The 14469-nt window shown below is 40.1% G+C and overlaps 1 protein-coding gene across 1 annotated transcript in view; it reads left to right on the top strand.

The window, feature by feature from the left end:
* The window catches only part of myot (myotilin), a gene marked incomplete at its 5' end in the record, with an annotated part of 91112 nt that overhangs the window by 19745 nt on the left and 56898 nt on the right, over positions 1-14469 (top strand). The window contains 3 exon segments of the mRNA XM_037675403.1: positions 12200-12338; positions 13095-13302; positions 13383-13548. Of these exon segments, the coding sequence (XP_037531331.1) occupies positions 12200-12338; positions 13095-13302; positions 13383-13548 (513 nt within the window).

The raw sequence follows: 14469 nt of genomic DNA, 5'->3' as shown, positions 1-14469 counted from the left end.
CCAAACAGTTTGATTTTGGTTTCATGTGACCAGAGCACCTTCTTCCACATGTTTGGTGTCTCCCAGGTGCTTGTGCAAACTTTAAACAACACTTTTTATGGATATCTTTGAGAAATGGCTTTTTTCTCGCCACTCTTCCATAAAGGCCAGATTTGTGCAGTGTACGGCTGATTGTTGTCCTATGGACAGACTCTCCCACCTCAGCTGTAGATCTCTGCAGTTCATCCAGAGTGATCATGGGCCTCTTGGCTGCATCTCTGATCAGTCTTCTCCTTGTTCGAGATGAAAGTTTAGAGGGATGGCCGGGTCTTGGTAGATTTGCAGTGGTCTGATACTCCTTCCATTTCAATATGATTGCTTGCACAGTGCTCCTTGGGATGTTTAAAGCTTGGGAAATCTTTTCGGTTCCAAATCCGGCTTTAAACTTCTCCACAACAGTATCTCGGACCTGCCTGGTGTGTTCCTTGGTCTTCATGATGCTCTCTGCACTTTGAACAGAACCCTGAGATTATCACAGAGCAGGTGCATTTATACGGAGACTTGATTACACACAGGTGGATTCTATTTATCATCATCAGTCATTTGGGACAACATTGGATCATTCATAGATCCTCACTGAACTTCTGGAGTGAGTTTGCTGCACTGAAAGTAAAGGGGCCGAATAATATTGCACGCCCCACTTTTCAGTTTTTTATTTGTTAAAAAAGTTTGACACATCCAATAAATTTCATTCCACTTCTTGATCGTGTCCCACTTGTTGTTGATTCTTGACAAAAAAATTTATTTTATATCTTTATGTTTGAAGCCTGAAATGTGGCAAAAGGTTGAAAAGTTCAAGAGGGCCGAATACTTTCGCAAGGCACTGTAGATGTATCCAGGTGGGTTTTTTTCAGTGGGTGTGGTCAGCAACACTTGAAACAGTCCATCCCACTTATGATATGTTTACACTTGATGATTTACCCCACTAAAAAAACTTGACCTTGACTTGACCTTGAATCTGGCCACAGTCGGCCCATCCCCAGTCTTTCCTGGCTCTGGTTTTATTTGCTTTAATCAAAGTGCTGCCTCGATTTAGGCGGGATTGTCAAAACAAGACTGTGCAAAACTCAACTCAACGATAACTGCACTTTGTCATTTGTCCAGGGCATTGGTGCTATTTTTTGTGTTGACATTGTTTCTAAAGACAAATAGGAGCTGTCTTTATCACACAACCGGGCAGAAGCAAGTAGCTGACAGAAATGAGCATAGGGAGCAGTCACTGGAATGTCACTCATCTGTGACATGACCCCTAGGAAAGCGGAACAATTAATGACCTGCAGACCACTGAGGTCAAATCTGCAGCATCAGCCCAGCTCAAACGGATCCCAAAGTCTCTGGGTTCTGAAAATTGAGTTGGAAATGGGCCAGACTGCTCTGTGCCAACACTCAAAACCCAGTGTAGAAGCTGGGTCAGACCAGTCCAGGCCAGGCCTTACAATGCATATGGGACATAAATCTCTTGGCTGAACTGGGAACACATTGGAATCCTTCCTAAAGAGCTGGAAGAGGTGGCCTTGGAAAAATATATCTGGTCCTCCCTGCTCAAGCTGATGCCCGCAAACCAACTCCAGAACAAGCGGAAGATAATGAATGGATGGAATTTCAGAACGCTCAAAAATTAGTTTGTGATACCACACTCGGTTAAATATTTAATTGTGAAAAATTACAAATAAAAGCCAGTTCAGTCCTATAAAGTTATTCGCTGACCCGTTAAAACTTTGATGGATCTATTATGATTTACAGAGGTCGAAAAATAGCTGGGATTTATTAAAAAAAAACCTGTAGTATATGTTTAAATCTTTTGTTCTAATTGTTTTAGAGAAAATTTGTCTACATCAGCACGGTGGCACAGTTGGTAGAGCAGCTGCCTCTCAGCGAGAAGGTCATCCCGGTTCAAATCCCGGCCGGGACTGGTAACTCTAAATTGTCCCTAGTTGTGAGTGAGAGAGTGAATGGATTTTTGTCTCATTCATCTCTATGTGGCTCTGTGATGGACTGGAGACCTGCCCAGGGTGTACCCCACCTCTCGCACAGTGATGGCTGGACATGGACACCAGTGACCCTCGCGACCCAAAAGAAAATAAGCAGTTAAAAATAATGGATGGATGAAATTTGTCTACACTATACAATGTACCGCTATCCTGATGCATGCTCAATAATCCAGGTAGAAAAATCTAAAAAAGTTCAATCTGGTCCTCTGGACATTCAAAAAAACAAAATGTTTGTTTTGCTTTGTTTTGTATTTTTGAATGTCCAGAGGACCAGATTTAACTTTTTTTTTAGAATGTACTGCTATCAAAAGTCATAGCAAACTATGCTCAACCTAAACGAATGCTTTGAAAGCTGCACGAATAGCAGTAAATTAAAAGTTATTGGCATATACAGAATAATTACAATATATTACTCATAAGACATACAATTGAAACCGAGATATTTACAGATACTGTATAAAAAGGCAAGTTTTTTTTTCTCACTGTCTGAAAATAAATCAGACCAAATATTTTCTGTTTTGGATCAGGTAGAATTCACGTATTTATTTCTATGTATTAAATGCCTAAATAATGGAAAATTTTCTTTAAATAATTTTCTAAGGTTGAGTCAGTTCCTCTGGACGGATTCCTTTTTGTTGAAACGTTTCATCTTCTATTCAAAAGACATCTTCAGTCAGAAGATCTGGAAGCAAACTGTCTTAGTAGCACCTTTGCATAGTGGATCAGCCAGTTTGCTGGTTCACATGCAAAAGAGCACCATCATCCTAACAACTCATTGGTAGTGCCCTGATGGCCACTTGCTATTCACAGAGGACTGAGTGACACTTGCAATAACAGCATTGTAAGAGGGAGACAGTTGGACAGGGAAGCCTCTGTTTAACGACGGGCTGGTTCTCTTAGCAAACATGGCCTCCTATAAGGACCAAGCATACTCCATCTGATGCTGGATGGTTGATATGTGGTCACATGGTTGTGAGATGTTCATTTACACAGACACATATGATAGTCCATAAGATACAGATACAGAACTCCTGGGAACCTTTCCCCTATGCAGTATATGTCACCATGCTGGTTTCTTCCCACCAGTGTCTTCACTATGTTCCTGCAACTGCTGTGTGGCCATAAATCTATCATGAAGAAAGCACCACACTTTTAATCAGACAAACCTCCATTCACAATTTCTGCACATCTCCATCCAGGAGATTTTGGCCATTTGTCTAATTTTGTGTGTTTGAAAAGTCAAACAGCTCAATGTCGGAGCGCAATTCTGCATTGACAGACACACCTGCAAACTTCTGACCAATCACACAATACTTGGCACATATGCCTGTGAGAAAAAGTTTAGTCTATGCCTTGTGTCAAGAGGGGGTGAGCGAAGCTGCTCTGAGAACAAAATGACGCAATTTTGTTCTCGCAGCTACGACCATGAGAGACGATTTTGGCACTTTGGATGGAGTATGCCAGGCCCTTTACACCTCTCTCAAACCAATGTTCCTCTCTATCAAGGATGTGAACATCTTCATCTCTGAAAGAGTGACTGCTAGCTTGCAAATAGGTTTAGCCCACAAAGTCCTACTTTCTTGTGCTGGGCCATCCTTTTGGGCCAGTGGCTGCTTTGTTTCCTCAATATATAACTGATCACAGACCTCCTGGCACTTAACAGCATACCTAATATTACTGTTTGCGCCAGAGGACTGGATATTTGGGATGAGCTAGTCTTTGTCATCGTGCATTTTGAGCAACTATGCTAATTCTTAAAACTGTGCCTACAGTCAACCTACTTCATGTATGGGCGGCAGTCTTATAGGCAGAAACATGGATGTATTATGGTGTCCCCAGTTTATCCTATTGTTGCAAACCTGTACATGGAGGAGGTAGAAAAGAAAGCTTTATTGTCCTTTCAGGGATACCACAGAATCATTGTTTCAGATATGTTGATGACACCTGGATTAAAATAAAATTTAGGAAATTAAATCAACTCTTTGGATAAATGTACAAAAAATCACACAAGAAGATGTCAAAGATGGCTGGTTGGCTTTCTTGGATTGTGAAGTCTCAGTCTTTAATGGACAACATTTGGAAACTGATGTGTACCGCAAACCCACCCATACAGACCAGTATTTGCATTTTTTAAATCAAAGTCTTTTTAGTTTTTTTTCTTCTTTTTTTTAGAACGCACACACAAAAGATAAATTAAAAACATACAACACAATCCGCTCCCACTCCAGAACAGGCACTGACATGTTTTCAACATACAACAAAAATGGCTGCCAAGTGTCTGAAAATCTCTTAACAGAACATTTCAAAGTATATCTGATCTTTTCCAGATGAACATGATACATGACTTCTCTTATCCAGTGTTCATATGCCGGGGGATGTGAATCCTTTCCATCTGCATAAAATAAGTCTTCTCGCTAGAAGAGAGCCAAAAGCAATCTTTCATACTTAATGAAGGAACACACCAAACAGTGAAATTAATGGTACACAGTTTTTCCAATTGTCACAGAGAAAGTATCAAAAATAGATTGCCAATAGGATTACAGCTTTGGACAAGTCCAGAATGCATGTAAGAGTGTAGCTGGAGTTTGTTCACAGTAGTAACATGTAGGATCCAGGTCAGTTTTAATCTTGGATAGCTTGTCTTTGGACCAATGCAGCCAGTGCACCACCCTGAATTGAATTACACAATATCTCAGACAGATTGAGGATGAATAAATGAATTGATAAATAATTAATTTATTAATTTATTATTGATAAATTAATTATCTTTCACCAGACTGTGTATGATATGGATCCCTCCAAGTCCATTTCTCATTTCAGTTTAAGACAGTCTAAACTGGTCTCATGGTGAGACCTGAGAACTGAGCAATATATAAATCTTTCTGAGGGCCCCCTTAGTTTCAGACCTGCGCTCCAAAGTCTTAACCACAAAATGTTTAGATGGGTACAAAGGAAAACAATCAGAGTTAGACCGCACAAAATGCCCAAGTTGCAGTTATCTGAAGAAATGTGACTTGTGGATATAAAATGTCTATATCAGTTGCTCAAAAGAGGCAAACATAGAGATCATATATTGAATGTACTGCATCCAAGTCCCAGACATCAAAAGCTGTAGCCGCTACTGAGGGAGTAAACATGATTATTTGACACTGATGCCACAAACAGTAACTCTGTAGAATTAAATGTCCTCCTGAACTGATTCCAGATCTTGACTGTCCAGATCATAATTGGGTTAGAAGTGTAAGTTGAAAATGGCTGTTTAAAAAAGGCAACTGAGAGCAAAGTAATGCAGAGGAGGAACTGCATCTCATTGAGGCCCTCTCCAAAGCCGCCCTGTTGGGAGCAGGAGTATCCATTCTTAACCAGAATAATAGAACTCTGATATTAGCTGCCCAGTAATGGTGCATGAAATTATAAAGTGACATGCCTTCAGGACAACGGGTTAGATACAAGATCTTGGCAATCTTTAGGTGCTTTTTATTCCAAATAAATGTCAATAGCTGGCTTTTCAGGTTGGAAAAGAATGATTTTGTAAGAAAAATTGGCAGACTTTGAAACAAGTGCAAAGATTTGGGTAGAATATTCACTTTGACAGAATTTATTCTATTCCCCAGGGTGTAAGATACGGTTTGCCATCTAGCAATGTCTTTCTTAAGGTTCGACATGTGAGGTAGATAATTAGGCTTATAGAGGTTCTTATATTCTTGTGTTATCCAAACACCAAAGTATTTAAATTTTTTTAACTAATTTTAAATGGAAGAGTACCTAAAATTTCCTTTTCTTTAGAGGTCACAGCAACAGCTCATTTTTCTCAAAATTAACCTTATAGATCAGTTCCTCCAAATCCGAGGCCATGGTCTTGAGCCGGAAAAGGGTAGAGTGCCCTCTCTGGGTCAGGGAGGAGGTCCTACCCTCATCTATGGTTACGAGCTTTGGGTTGTGACCGAAAGAATGAGATCTCGGATACAAGCGGCCGAAATGAGTTTTCTCCGCAGGGTGTCTGGGCTCTCCCTTAGAGATAGGGTGAGAAGCTCGATCATCTGGGAGGGACTCAGAGTAGAGCCGCTGCTTCTCCACGTCGAGAGGAGCCAGTTGAGGTGGCTTGGGCATCTGTTTAGGATGCCTCCTGGACGCCTCCCTGGTGAGGTGTTCTGGAAGGAGGCCCAGAGGAAGACCCAGGACACGCTGGAGGGACTATGTTTCTCGGCTAGCCTGGGAACGCCTCGGGATTCCCCCGGAAGAGCTGGCCCAAGTGGCTGGGGAGAGGGAAGTCTGGGCCTCCCTTTTTAGGCTGCTACCCCCGCGACCTGACCCCGGATAAGCAGAAGAAAATGGATGGATGGATGGATGGATGGATAACCTTATAGCCAGATCCAACATTTTTCTGTCAGGTCATCTGGACAGTTTCTATATATATATATATTTTTTTTTTTTGTGCTGAAACGTTTCTCCTTCTATCCGGAAGCCTTCATCAAATGTTCCACTTTGGAGTAAGCTGTTAGGTAGAAGAATCAATTTTGTGTTGTGTGTTTCCTTGACTGATGAAGCCTTCCGGATAATGTTGAAGAAAGCCTGACTATTTTCTACAAACCCTATCTGATCAGTTTGGACAATTGTGGGAACCACCTGTTCAAGTCGGCTTGCCAGGACCTTTGCAATGACCTTTTTGCATCAGTGCTAAGTGAGATAGGTCGATATGATCCACAGTTTAAAGGATCTTTATCCTTCTTCGTTAACAATGAAATTGCAACTTGACACATGCACAATGACAATATTTGTGTAGCAAATGACTCTTCAAACACAGTCATTAATAAAGGCAAGAGCAAATCGGAAAATTTATTTAAAAATTCAGTTGGAAAGCCATCTGGTATGGGGGACTTCCCGTTTTGCATATCATTGATCACAGAATATATCTCCACTACAGAGAACACTTTCTCCAAATCTCTGGCCAGATCAAGACCCACTGAAGGAAGTTTTAACGTCCTTAAAAAAATCCTCTTATCCTCTTATTAGAATAAGTTAGCTGATGACTCAGACGTTTACAGTAATTGGGAGAATTTACTAAAACTTGTATTAATTCCAGCATTATTGCGACACTCAGTACCTTGGTCGTTATTTATTGTTGGAATAGTGTGTTTGACTGAATGTCGCCGTAGCTGATGTGCGAGTAAACCCCCAGCCTTTTCACCGTGTTCCAGCGGTGTAGTCTACGTGATACTCAGGCATACGGAGTATACCCACTAGAAAAGCTTAAGAATTTTAGTATGCCCACTTAAAAGTGCCCACTGATACATGACATATCATTAGACATGTGTCAATGATATGTTAAACAGCAGCTAAATGCTTCTGTAACAATCTATCTGCATGCAGCGCTTGTTTATTACATTAACTGATCCAGCAAATTATTGAATAATTAATACTTCTGTACGTACTACTTAATGTTTGAACATGTTTTGCTTTGACACTGTTTTGTAAATTCTACAACATTTTTAATATAAAGCCAACTGTTGTTCAAAGTTTGTTGTTCATTTATTCAAATATAAGCATCAGAGAAATTTGGAAATGTTCAATATGCTTAAAAATCAAAATAAATTGACAGTTACATTGTACTAACCGGTGTACTTTGGTTTCTAAGCACAGTATACGGATCGACCGCAGTAAGTTAGTTTTACGTTGGACGTTAGGCATTCACTCACCGTGGCTTCAATGGTGTCCAACGTAAAGATAACTTTACCGTGGTATGCCACTACAAAAATGTAGACTACACCACTGCCATGTTCATAGTAACCATGTATTTACTGTAGATATTCAGTATTGTGCCTGTAGAGTAGACAAAGTATTAAATTCAGTTTGAAGAAACAAATGTTTTTTTCACTAAATCTTGTGAAGGGGAGTGGCTGTATTCTCTGTCCAAATGTAAAACCTCATCAGTCTTAACCGTACCTAGCTTTTCTTCTTTTTATGTGCACAATAGGAAGTTATTTGAACCCTCAGGTACGCCTTTAATGCCTCCCAGACAGTACAGAGTGGCATCCTAGAAGTTTGATTAACATTAAGAAATATTTCAATTTCAGATGTAAGTGTCATGAACCAGAGGCCGGATCGCAAACAACAACAACAACCACTGAGAGGGTTAAAAGGTTTATTGTGAAATAAAGTAAAACCCTGGAGTAGGTCCGGTTCTGGGCCGGTTCCGATCTTCTGATTGGTAGTTCGTGATTGGGTAGTGTTGAAGTGGCGGGCTGCCAGTAGAAGTAGAACTGATGTTAAGGTCCACTGGAACGGAGTCCAACAGGCTTGCAACTAAAAGATAAAGGTTAGTAGATGCAGGGGGAAAGAGACTAATTGGGGAAATGAATCTGTGGGAATCAGATTCAGGGATAAGGATAAGTCCGTGATACAGAATGAGCTTGACCTTTAATCCGTGATCCAAAAAACAGTCAGAAGGGAAAAGCAGAGTTCATACCGTGAAGTCAGTTGTTCAGCAGAAGTATCCAGTACGTGATCCAAAAGAGAGTCAAAAAACAAGAGCATGAGTCGGTACCTGATCAGATGAGCAAAAGCAGACGAGGGCTGAGGCAAAAGCGTGGTCGTGGTCAAGGCAAGGGTCATGAACGTGATGAGTCAATCAATGGAATGCTGGAAAGTCTACTGCTGATGAGACAGGATAGAGAATCTGGCCCAGACTGAGAGGAATGAGTGAACTTAAGTACTGACTGGACCAGGTGGTGGAGCTGTGGGATAATGAGCGGTGACAGGTGACATGAGTTGAGTGATTACTGAGTGTGCAGCATGACAGAGGAGCTGACAGAGAGCAGAGATATGACAGTAAGGAACTTGAGATAGTCCTCCTCAGACAAGAGCAAGGGGTTAAGTCTCCAAGGAAGCTTGGAGGATTGTGTGACCGAAATAAGCAGTTTCATAATAAGTGGACCATGGTCAGAAATAATCATGGCCTCATAGTCACATTCTCTCACTAAGGGCAGAATTTGTTTATCAAGGAAGAAATAGTCAATTTAATACATCTTATGAATGGTGGAAAAGAATATATATGATCTCGAAGCAGGAGAGAGATTAGGAGAGTAAGAGAGAGGAACGTTGTTTTGAGAGACAAGTAAAGGAAGCCATCTTTGTAAAGATAACCCATCCATTGCTAAACGGGGCAGAGGCTTTCATGTCCAATTGTTTCCTTTTTACAATGGTGTTATTGCGAGCATCACTCAGACTTCTGTGAATAGCAAGTGGCCATGAGAGCACTAATGATTGTTCGTTATGCTGATGATCCTCCTTTTGCATGTGAACAACTAGTTTTGGCTGTTACCAGCAAACTGGTTGATCCAATATATCATTGTGCTGCTTATAAGGATGCATTCACCAGCCCTGTTTAGCCCACTTTAAACGAACATTTGTCTATTGCCCCTTTTGCACCGCCCCTAATAAGCCCCAACTCTGCTCAGCCCGCCACAGAAAGAACCCTTTTGCACCAGCACTTTAGCTAGTATATTTAGCTGATTTGAGGCTGATTCAGGACCTCTTTTCGTCCCTGCTTCTCTGGTGGGACCGAGCGAGCTCAGCCGAGCTGAGTCGGGACCAAACGTGAATGCAGGACTCTGATTGGTCAGGGGGAGGAGTCACTGGATCTCAGAAACGTTTCACTGAGCCGCCATTTGCAATTTTTCTGGATGCGGAGCAGCAGCTGGATCTATTTTTAAGATTTTAAAAACAATAATGACAATGCCGTGTTTAATTCTGAAGTCCATATATATTTTGTGTTTGGTGACCGACTATAAAATTCGAGCATGTGGTGTCACCTCAGAGGATCATATGAGCTGCCGAGCCGTTGAAGACCGCGAGGCCGAACCCCGAGCCCCAGCCTCGCCTGCTCACAAAGGCCAGATTCGAGCCCTGGCAGGCGGGAGGACCGAGATGGAGGGACGGGGGGTGGAAACATTTTTTTTTTACACTTTATGTATAAAATATACGTTTGTTTTTTTTTATCAGTGAAGATTAAAAATAAATAAAAAGTGCCGGTGAATGTGCAATTGAACTCTGACGCAGACCAAATAAGCAAACTCTGGTCTGCCTAAATATCTAGGTCTCAGTTCGGTTGAAGTGAACTCTAGCACAGTTCAAAGGCATTGTGGATGCAAGCAGACTGAAGACAGCTCCAAAAGCAGGAAGTGGTCTACAGCACAGGACAAACAAACACTCATTTGTCTTACATGATACGAAGCCGTCAGCCGCCTTGTGTGAAAAACAACATGCTCATGGTCTTCTGCCTCATCTTCAGCTCATGTTGAGTCCATTGTTGAAAAATGACAAAACAGAAATCCTAAAACTGCTAAAATTGGACACCACTCCGTTTTTGTTTTAATATTCAGAAGAAGAAGTGTCTTCTTCAGAGGTTTTTGTGTTGTTTCCTTCAGTAGTTCTTGCTGCAGCGCCACCATAGGCGAGGGGGGGAACAGGTTGGCTCAATTAACTCAGTGCAGTGTGAATGCGAACCGCACCAGCTGAAAATGTAAACAAATGTTCTGAATTTTGGTCCCCAATCGAACCTGTCAGGTATGAAAACACCTCAGTATGTGTGCAGCTCCTCAGCCTAAAGAAGTATTTTGAATAAAAGATGAAATGTTTCAGTAAAGAGGGATCCATCCAGATGACCTGACTCAACCTTGTTAGAAAATCCAAATACCTTGTGAAGATGCTGTTGAAACCAGTAAAAGTGTTATTGCATACAAGGAAACAAGTTTTGCAATGGCATAGACTGAAATTGCCCATTTGTAAAAAGCCACTGTCGTGGATAGATTACCACGTCGTGTTCAAAACGACGGAGGCGTCGCCCTTCGTATAAAAGATTTATTTGACACAACATGGGTTACAGATATTCAGAGACAAACAATTACATTAATAAGATATATGCATATAAATGGAGCATTAAGAACGAACCACCTCGTGTGCGCCTCCCGGAAAATGCTCGGTGGGCGTGCGTCATTTCCGGCCTTTTATCCCCGTTTGAGAAGGCTAGCTTCCTGATTGGTTCAGCTTCTGTCGCTATGGTTACGACTTAGCCCGCCCCCTCAAGGACGTTAACGTCTATATTTCAGATAAGTTTTGGTTCACCGAAATCAGCTTTTGTTTAAAGTTTACCTTGCTATTATACTATATTAAATTGTTTATACGTAATAATTAATAACCATTAATTATTACCTACCTCCTGGGTGTTAATTCAATATCTGTTGAAGGCCTGGTGATTCTGTTTTTTAAGGCAGAATCATCTTAGTTTCCTTGTCTGCGTTTAAACTGTTAACACTGTTTGTTTAACGTGATTATACCTTAGTGATAACACTGATTTGAAATAGTTGTTTATTTCTAGGAATAATTATATTATCTAACTTATGTTCGTGTTTTTATTTGGATCATGGTTATACTCTTAATTTGATTTTACTTAGTCAAACTATATTGTCTAACTTAAAGAGCTGTGTTCTATCTTTATTTATGTTAATCAGTCTGCTCTCTGGCCTGATTTGATTGTTTGTAATCTATCAAATGTGAACTTGTAAAATTATCCTTAGCTCTTATGAGATTATATTCAAAGGTCAACTAGTTAGAATTAGCAAACATTTTCTATAAACATCGTTCAACCCTGGAAGAAAGACACACACACACTTTATATGACATGACATTTGAGTGCTTGATAGGAATTATAAAAAGGTATAAAATATTAAATCCAACACCACATAATTTAACTTTTAGGGTAATGGCTTCTTACTGTGTGCACACATCTGGTTTAAAATGAATTTGTATTCTTTATTAGCCCTATACAAGTAATTAGTTCTTAGTATTTAGTATATTTTACTGTAGAAGGACAATATTTTTTCTCAGAATTCAAAGAAAGGAAAAAATACTGATTGCTTTTTTTTTATATTAAACCCTAATTTTCTGAATCCCTTGAGTTGTTCTACATCTCCTGGTGCCACCCTAAAGAAACAGACATCTTAACACTTTTGCCTTCATTTCATCACAGGGCAGAAATGGAACATAAATCTGTATTATTATGGCTGTGTGTGTGCATGCATGCATGCACTTACACTCGATAGTGAACTGTAAAACTCGGTCTATTAAACTAGAGCAAAGTGAGATCATAAATACATAATCTCTTCCTACAGGGGTAGCCACCACTTGGGGACAGATGAGAAGAGCAGTGAAGAATCCGCTATCCAGGAGAAATGTTATGCTCCTCGCTTCCTTCAAATACCCCCAGACCTCAAAGTTGAAGAGGGACGATTCTGTAGGATTGACTTCAAGGTGACACACACGCAGTGTTTGCATTTCTTCTGAAGTCCTTACATTAGATTCCTTAAGGCGCTTTTGCAGAACAGTTCCCCAAAATGCTGAAAAAGACCAGTCTGTCAAATTTGACTGATCGTTCACAAATTACTATAAATCAAATCGAATGAAGCCGGCCACTTCCCACATAGACGAACTATCAGGAATGAAGCGAGCTCTTTGGAATCAAAACAGATGTGGAACAGAACTAAGCTTCAATGACTTGGAGCACTACGCAATGTGTGACTAGCATGCAACCATCAGGGCACTAACGATCAGTCGTTAGGCTGATGGTCCTCCTTTTGCACATGTACAACTAGTTTTGTCTGTCACCAGCAAACTGGCGCATCCACCATGAGAAGATCCTGCTTATAAGATGAGTTTGTTGCAGCTCCTTAGACTGAAGATTTTGGATAAAAGACAAAACAGTTCAACAAAGAAGAATCTGTTCAAAGGAACTGACTCAACCAAAAAGTCCATGCTCAATAATCCAGATATACAATCCAACAATTTTCAGTCACTGAAAATTGTTGGACCTGACTTGTTAGATTTATCTACCTGGATTATTGAGCATGCATCAAGACATAAATTAAGTCAATTTATCTTTCCTCTTTGTGATTAACCCATTCTTTTATCAGTAATAAAAAAATAAGTTGTTTTAAGTTTGAGTTCAAAGTGTTTTGTGAGTGTCTAGTATTCTGTCACCAGAGTCCTATAAGATAAATGTTGCTGCAGGTTGGTGGTCTTCCAGCTCCAGACATTTCTTGGTATCTGGATGGTAAGGCCATTCGCCCAGACGACTACCACAAGATGTTGGTGTGTGAGAAAGGAATGCACTCATTCATCATCGAGATCATCACAGTGCATCATGCCGGTGTGTATGAGTGTGTGGCTACAAACCGAGCTGGGCAAAGCAGATTCACCATGAGGCTTCATGTAATAGGTAAAAAATCTGTCCGTTACAAGACAAAAATGTTTTGGAATATTTGACTAAAGTGTACAAACTCTTTATTTTGTATGCAGCTCAGGAAGTTCTCCGTCCTCCCACCTTCATCCAGAAGATGTTGAACACCAGAGCCCTTGAGGGTGACACAGTTAGGTTAGAGTGTAAAGTGGACGCCTCCCCTCCTCCACAGCTTTTCTGGAAGAAAGATAAAGACATGCTGCGCATCGACCCCAACAGAATGAGGTGCACCAGCTGAAACAGCTCCTCGCATGATGCTGAATATAGATTCTGTATAACAGATCCAACATAAGTTTTACCTAAAATAATCACAGCCACCTCAATAAATGGAAGTCTGACAAATAAGACCTACAGATATTCTCTGTTCACTTAATAAAATTAAATTCCATTGTCTTATATATTGTAGCTCCAATTATAACAAAAATCATTTTAGAGCTCTAAAAATAAGAAACAAGAAGAATCATTCAGCTTGACCCTAACTTAAATAATTCAAAAATCATATTAAAGTCCAAATGCAACAAATGAATCACTGCAGGACAAACTAGGAAAGTTCCTGGAAAAACTTTGAAAGGGACTTCTACCTGGTGGACATTTAGAATTTTTAATTTACTTTTGTCCTCTCCTGCTTCCATATTAAATTTCAAGTCAATAGGTGTAAAAATGGCTGAGTTAAAGACCTTTTTCTTATTTAGCTCTGGCAGCCATCTTGGATTTTTAATTACCAAATAGTATGTGTTAGGGATCAGTTTCAGCTACCACCATATGAAGTTTAAGCTCAATTTGTCAAAGAAGGGCTGAATTATAGTCAGTTTTTCCTTTTAGCTTTGCTGAGCAAGATTTTTTATTTCTTTTAGTTCATGCTGGGTTTAATTTTCAGCTTTCACCACAGCAGATTTCAGTTTATTATAGCTGAAACTTATTGATAGCAATGTATTTACTTTTTCCTTTCAGCTTTGGTGGCCATCTTGAATTGTTAAATAGCGTTCATAATTTGTTAAGTGGGGGAGGGGGGAAGGTCAGTAGGCAGGGTGCTTGGTTCTGGAGACGGTGTGTATACTGTGTATATATACTGTGTATATACTGTGTAGATATGTATGTTGTGTATGTTTTATATATATATATGTGTGTGTGTATATATATATATAT

The sequence above is a fragment of the Nematolebias whitei genome, chromosome 4, assembly GCF_014905685.2.
Source record: "Nematolebias whitei isolate Nwh7 chromosome 4, NemWhi1, whole genome shotgun sequence".
NCBI lineage: Eukaryota > Metazoa > Chordata > Actinopteri > Cyprinodontiformes > Rivulidae > Nematolebias > Nematolebias whitei.
Note: the sequence above shows the minus strand (reverse complement) of the source record. Positions and strands in the feature narration are given on the sequence as shown.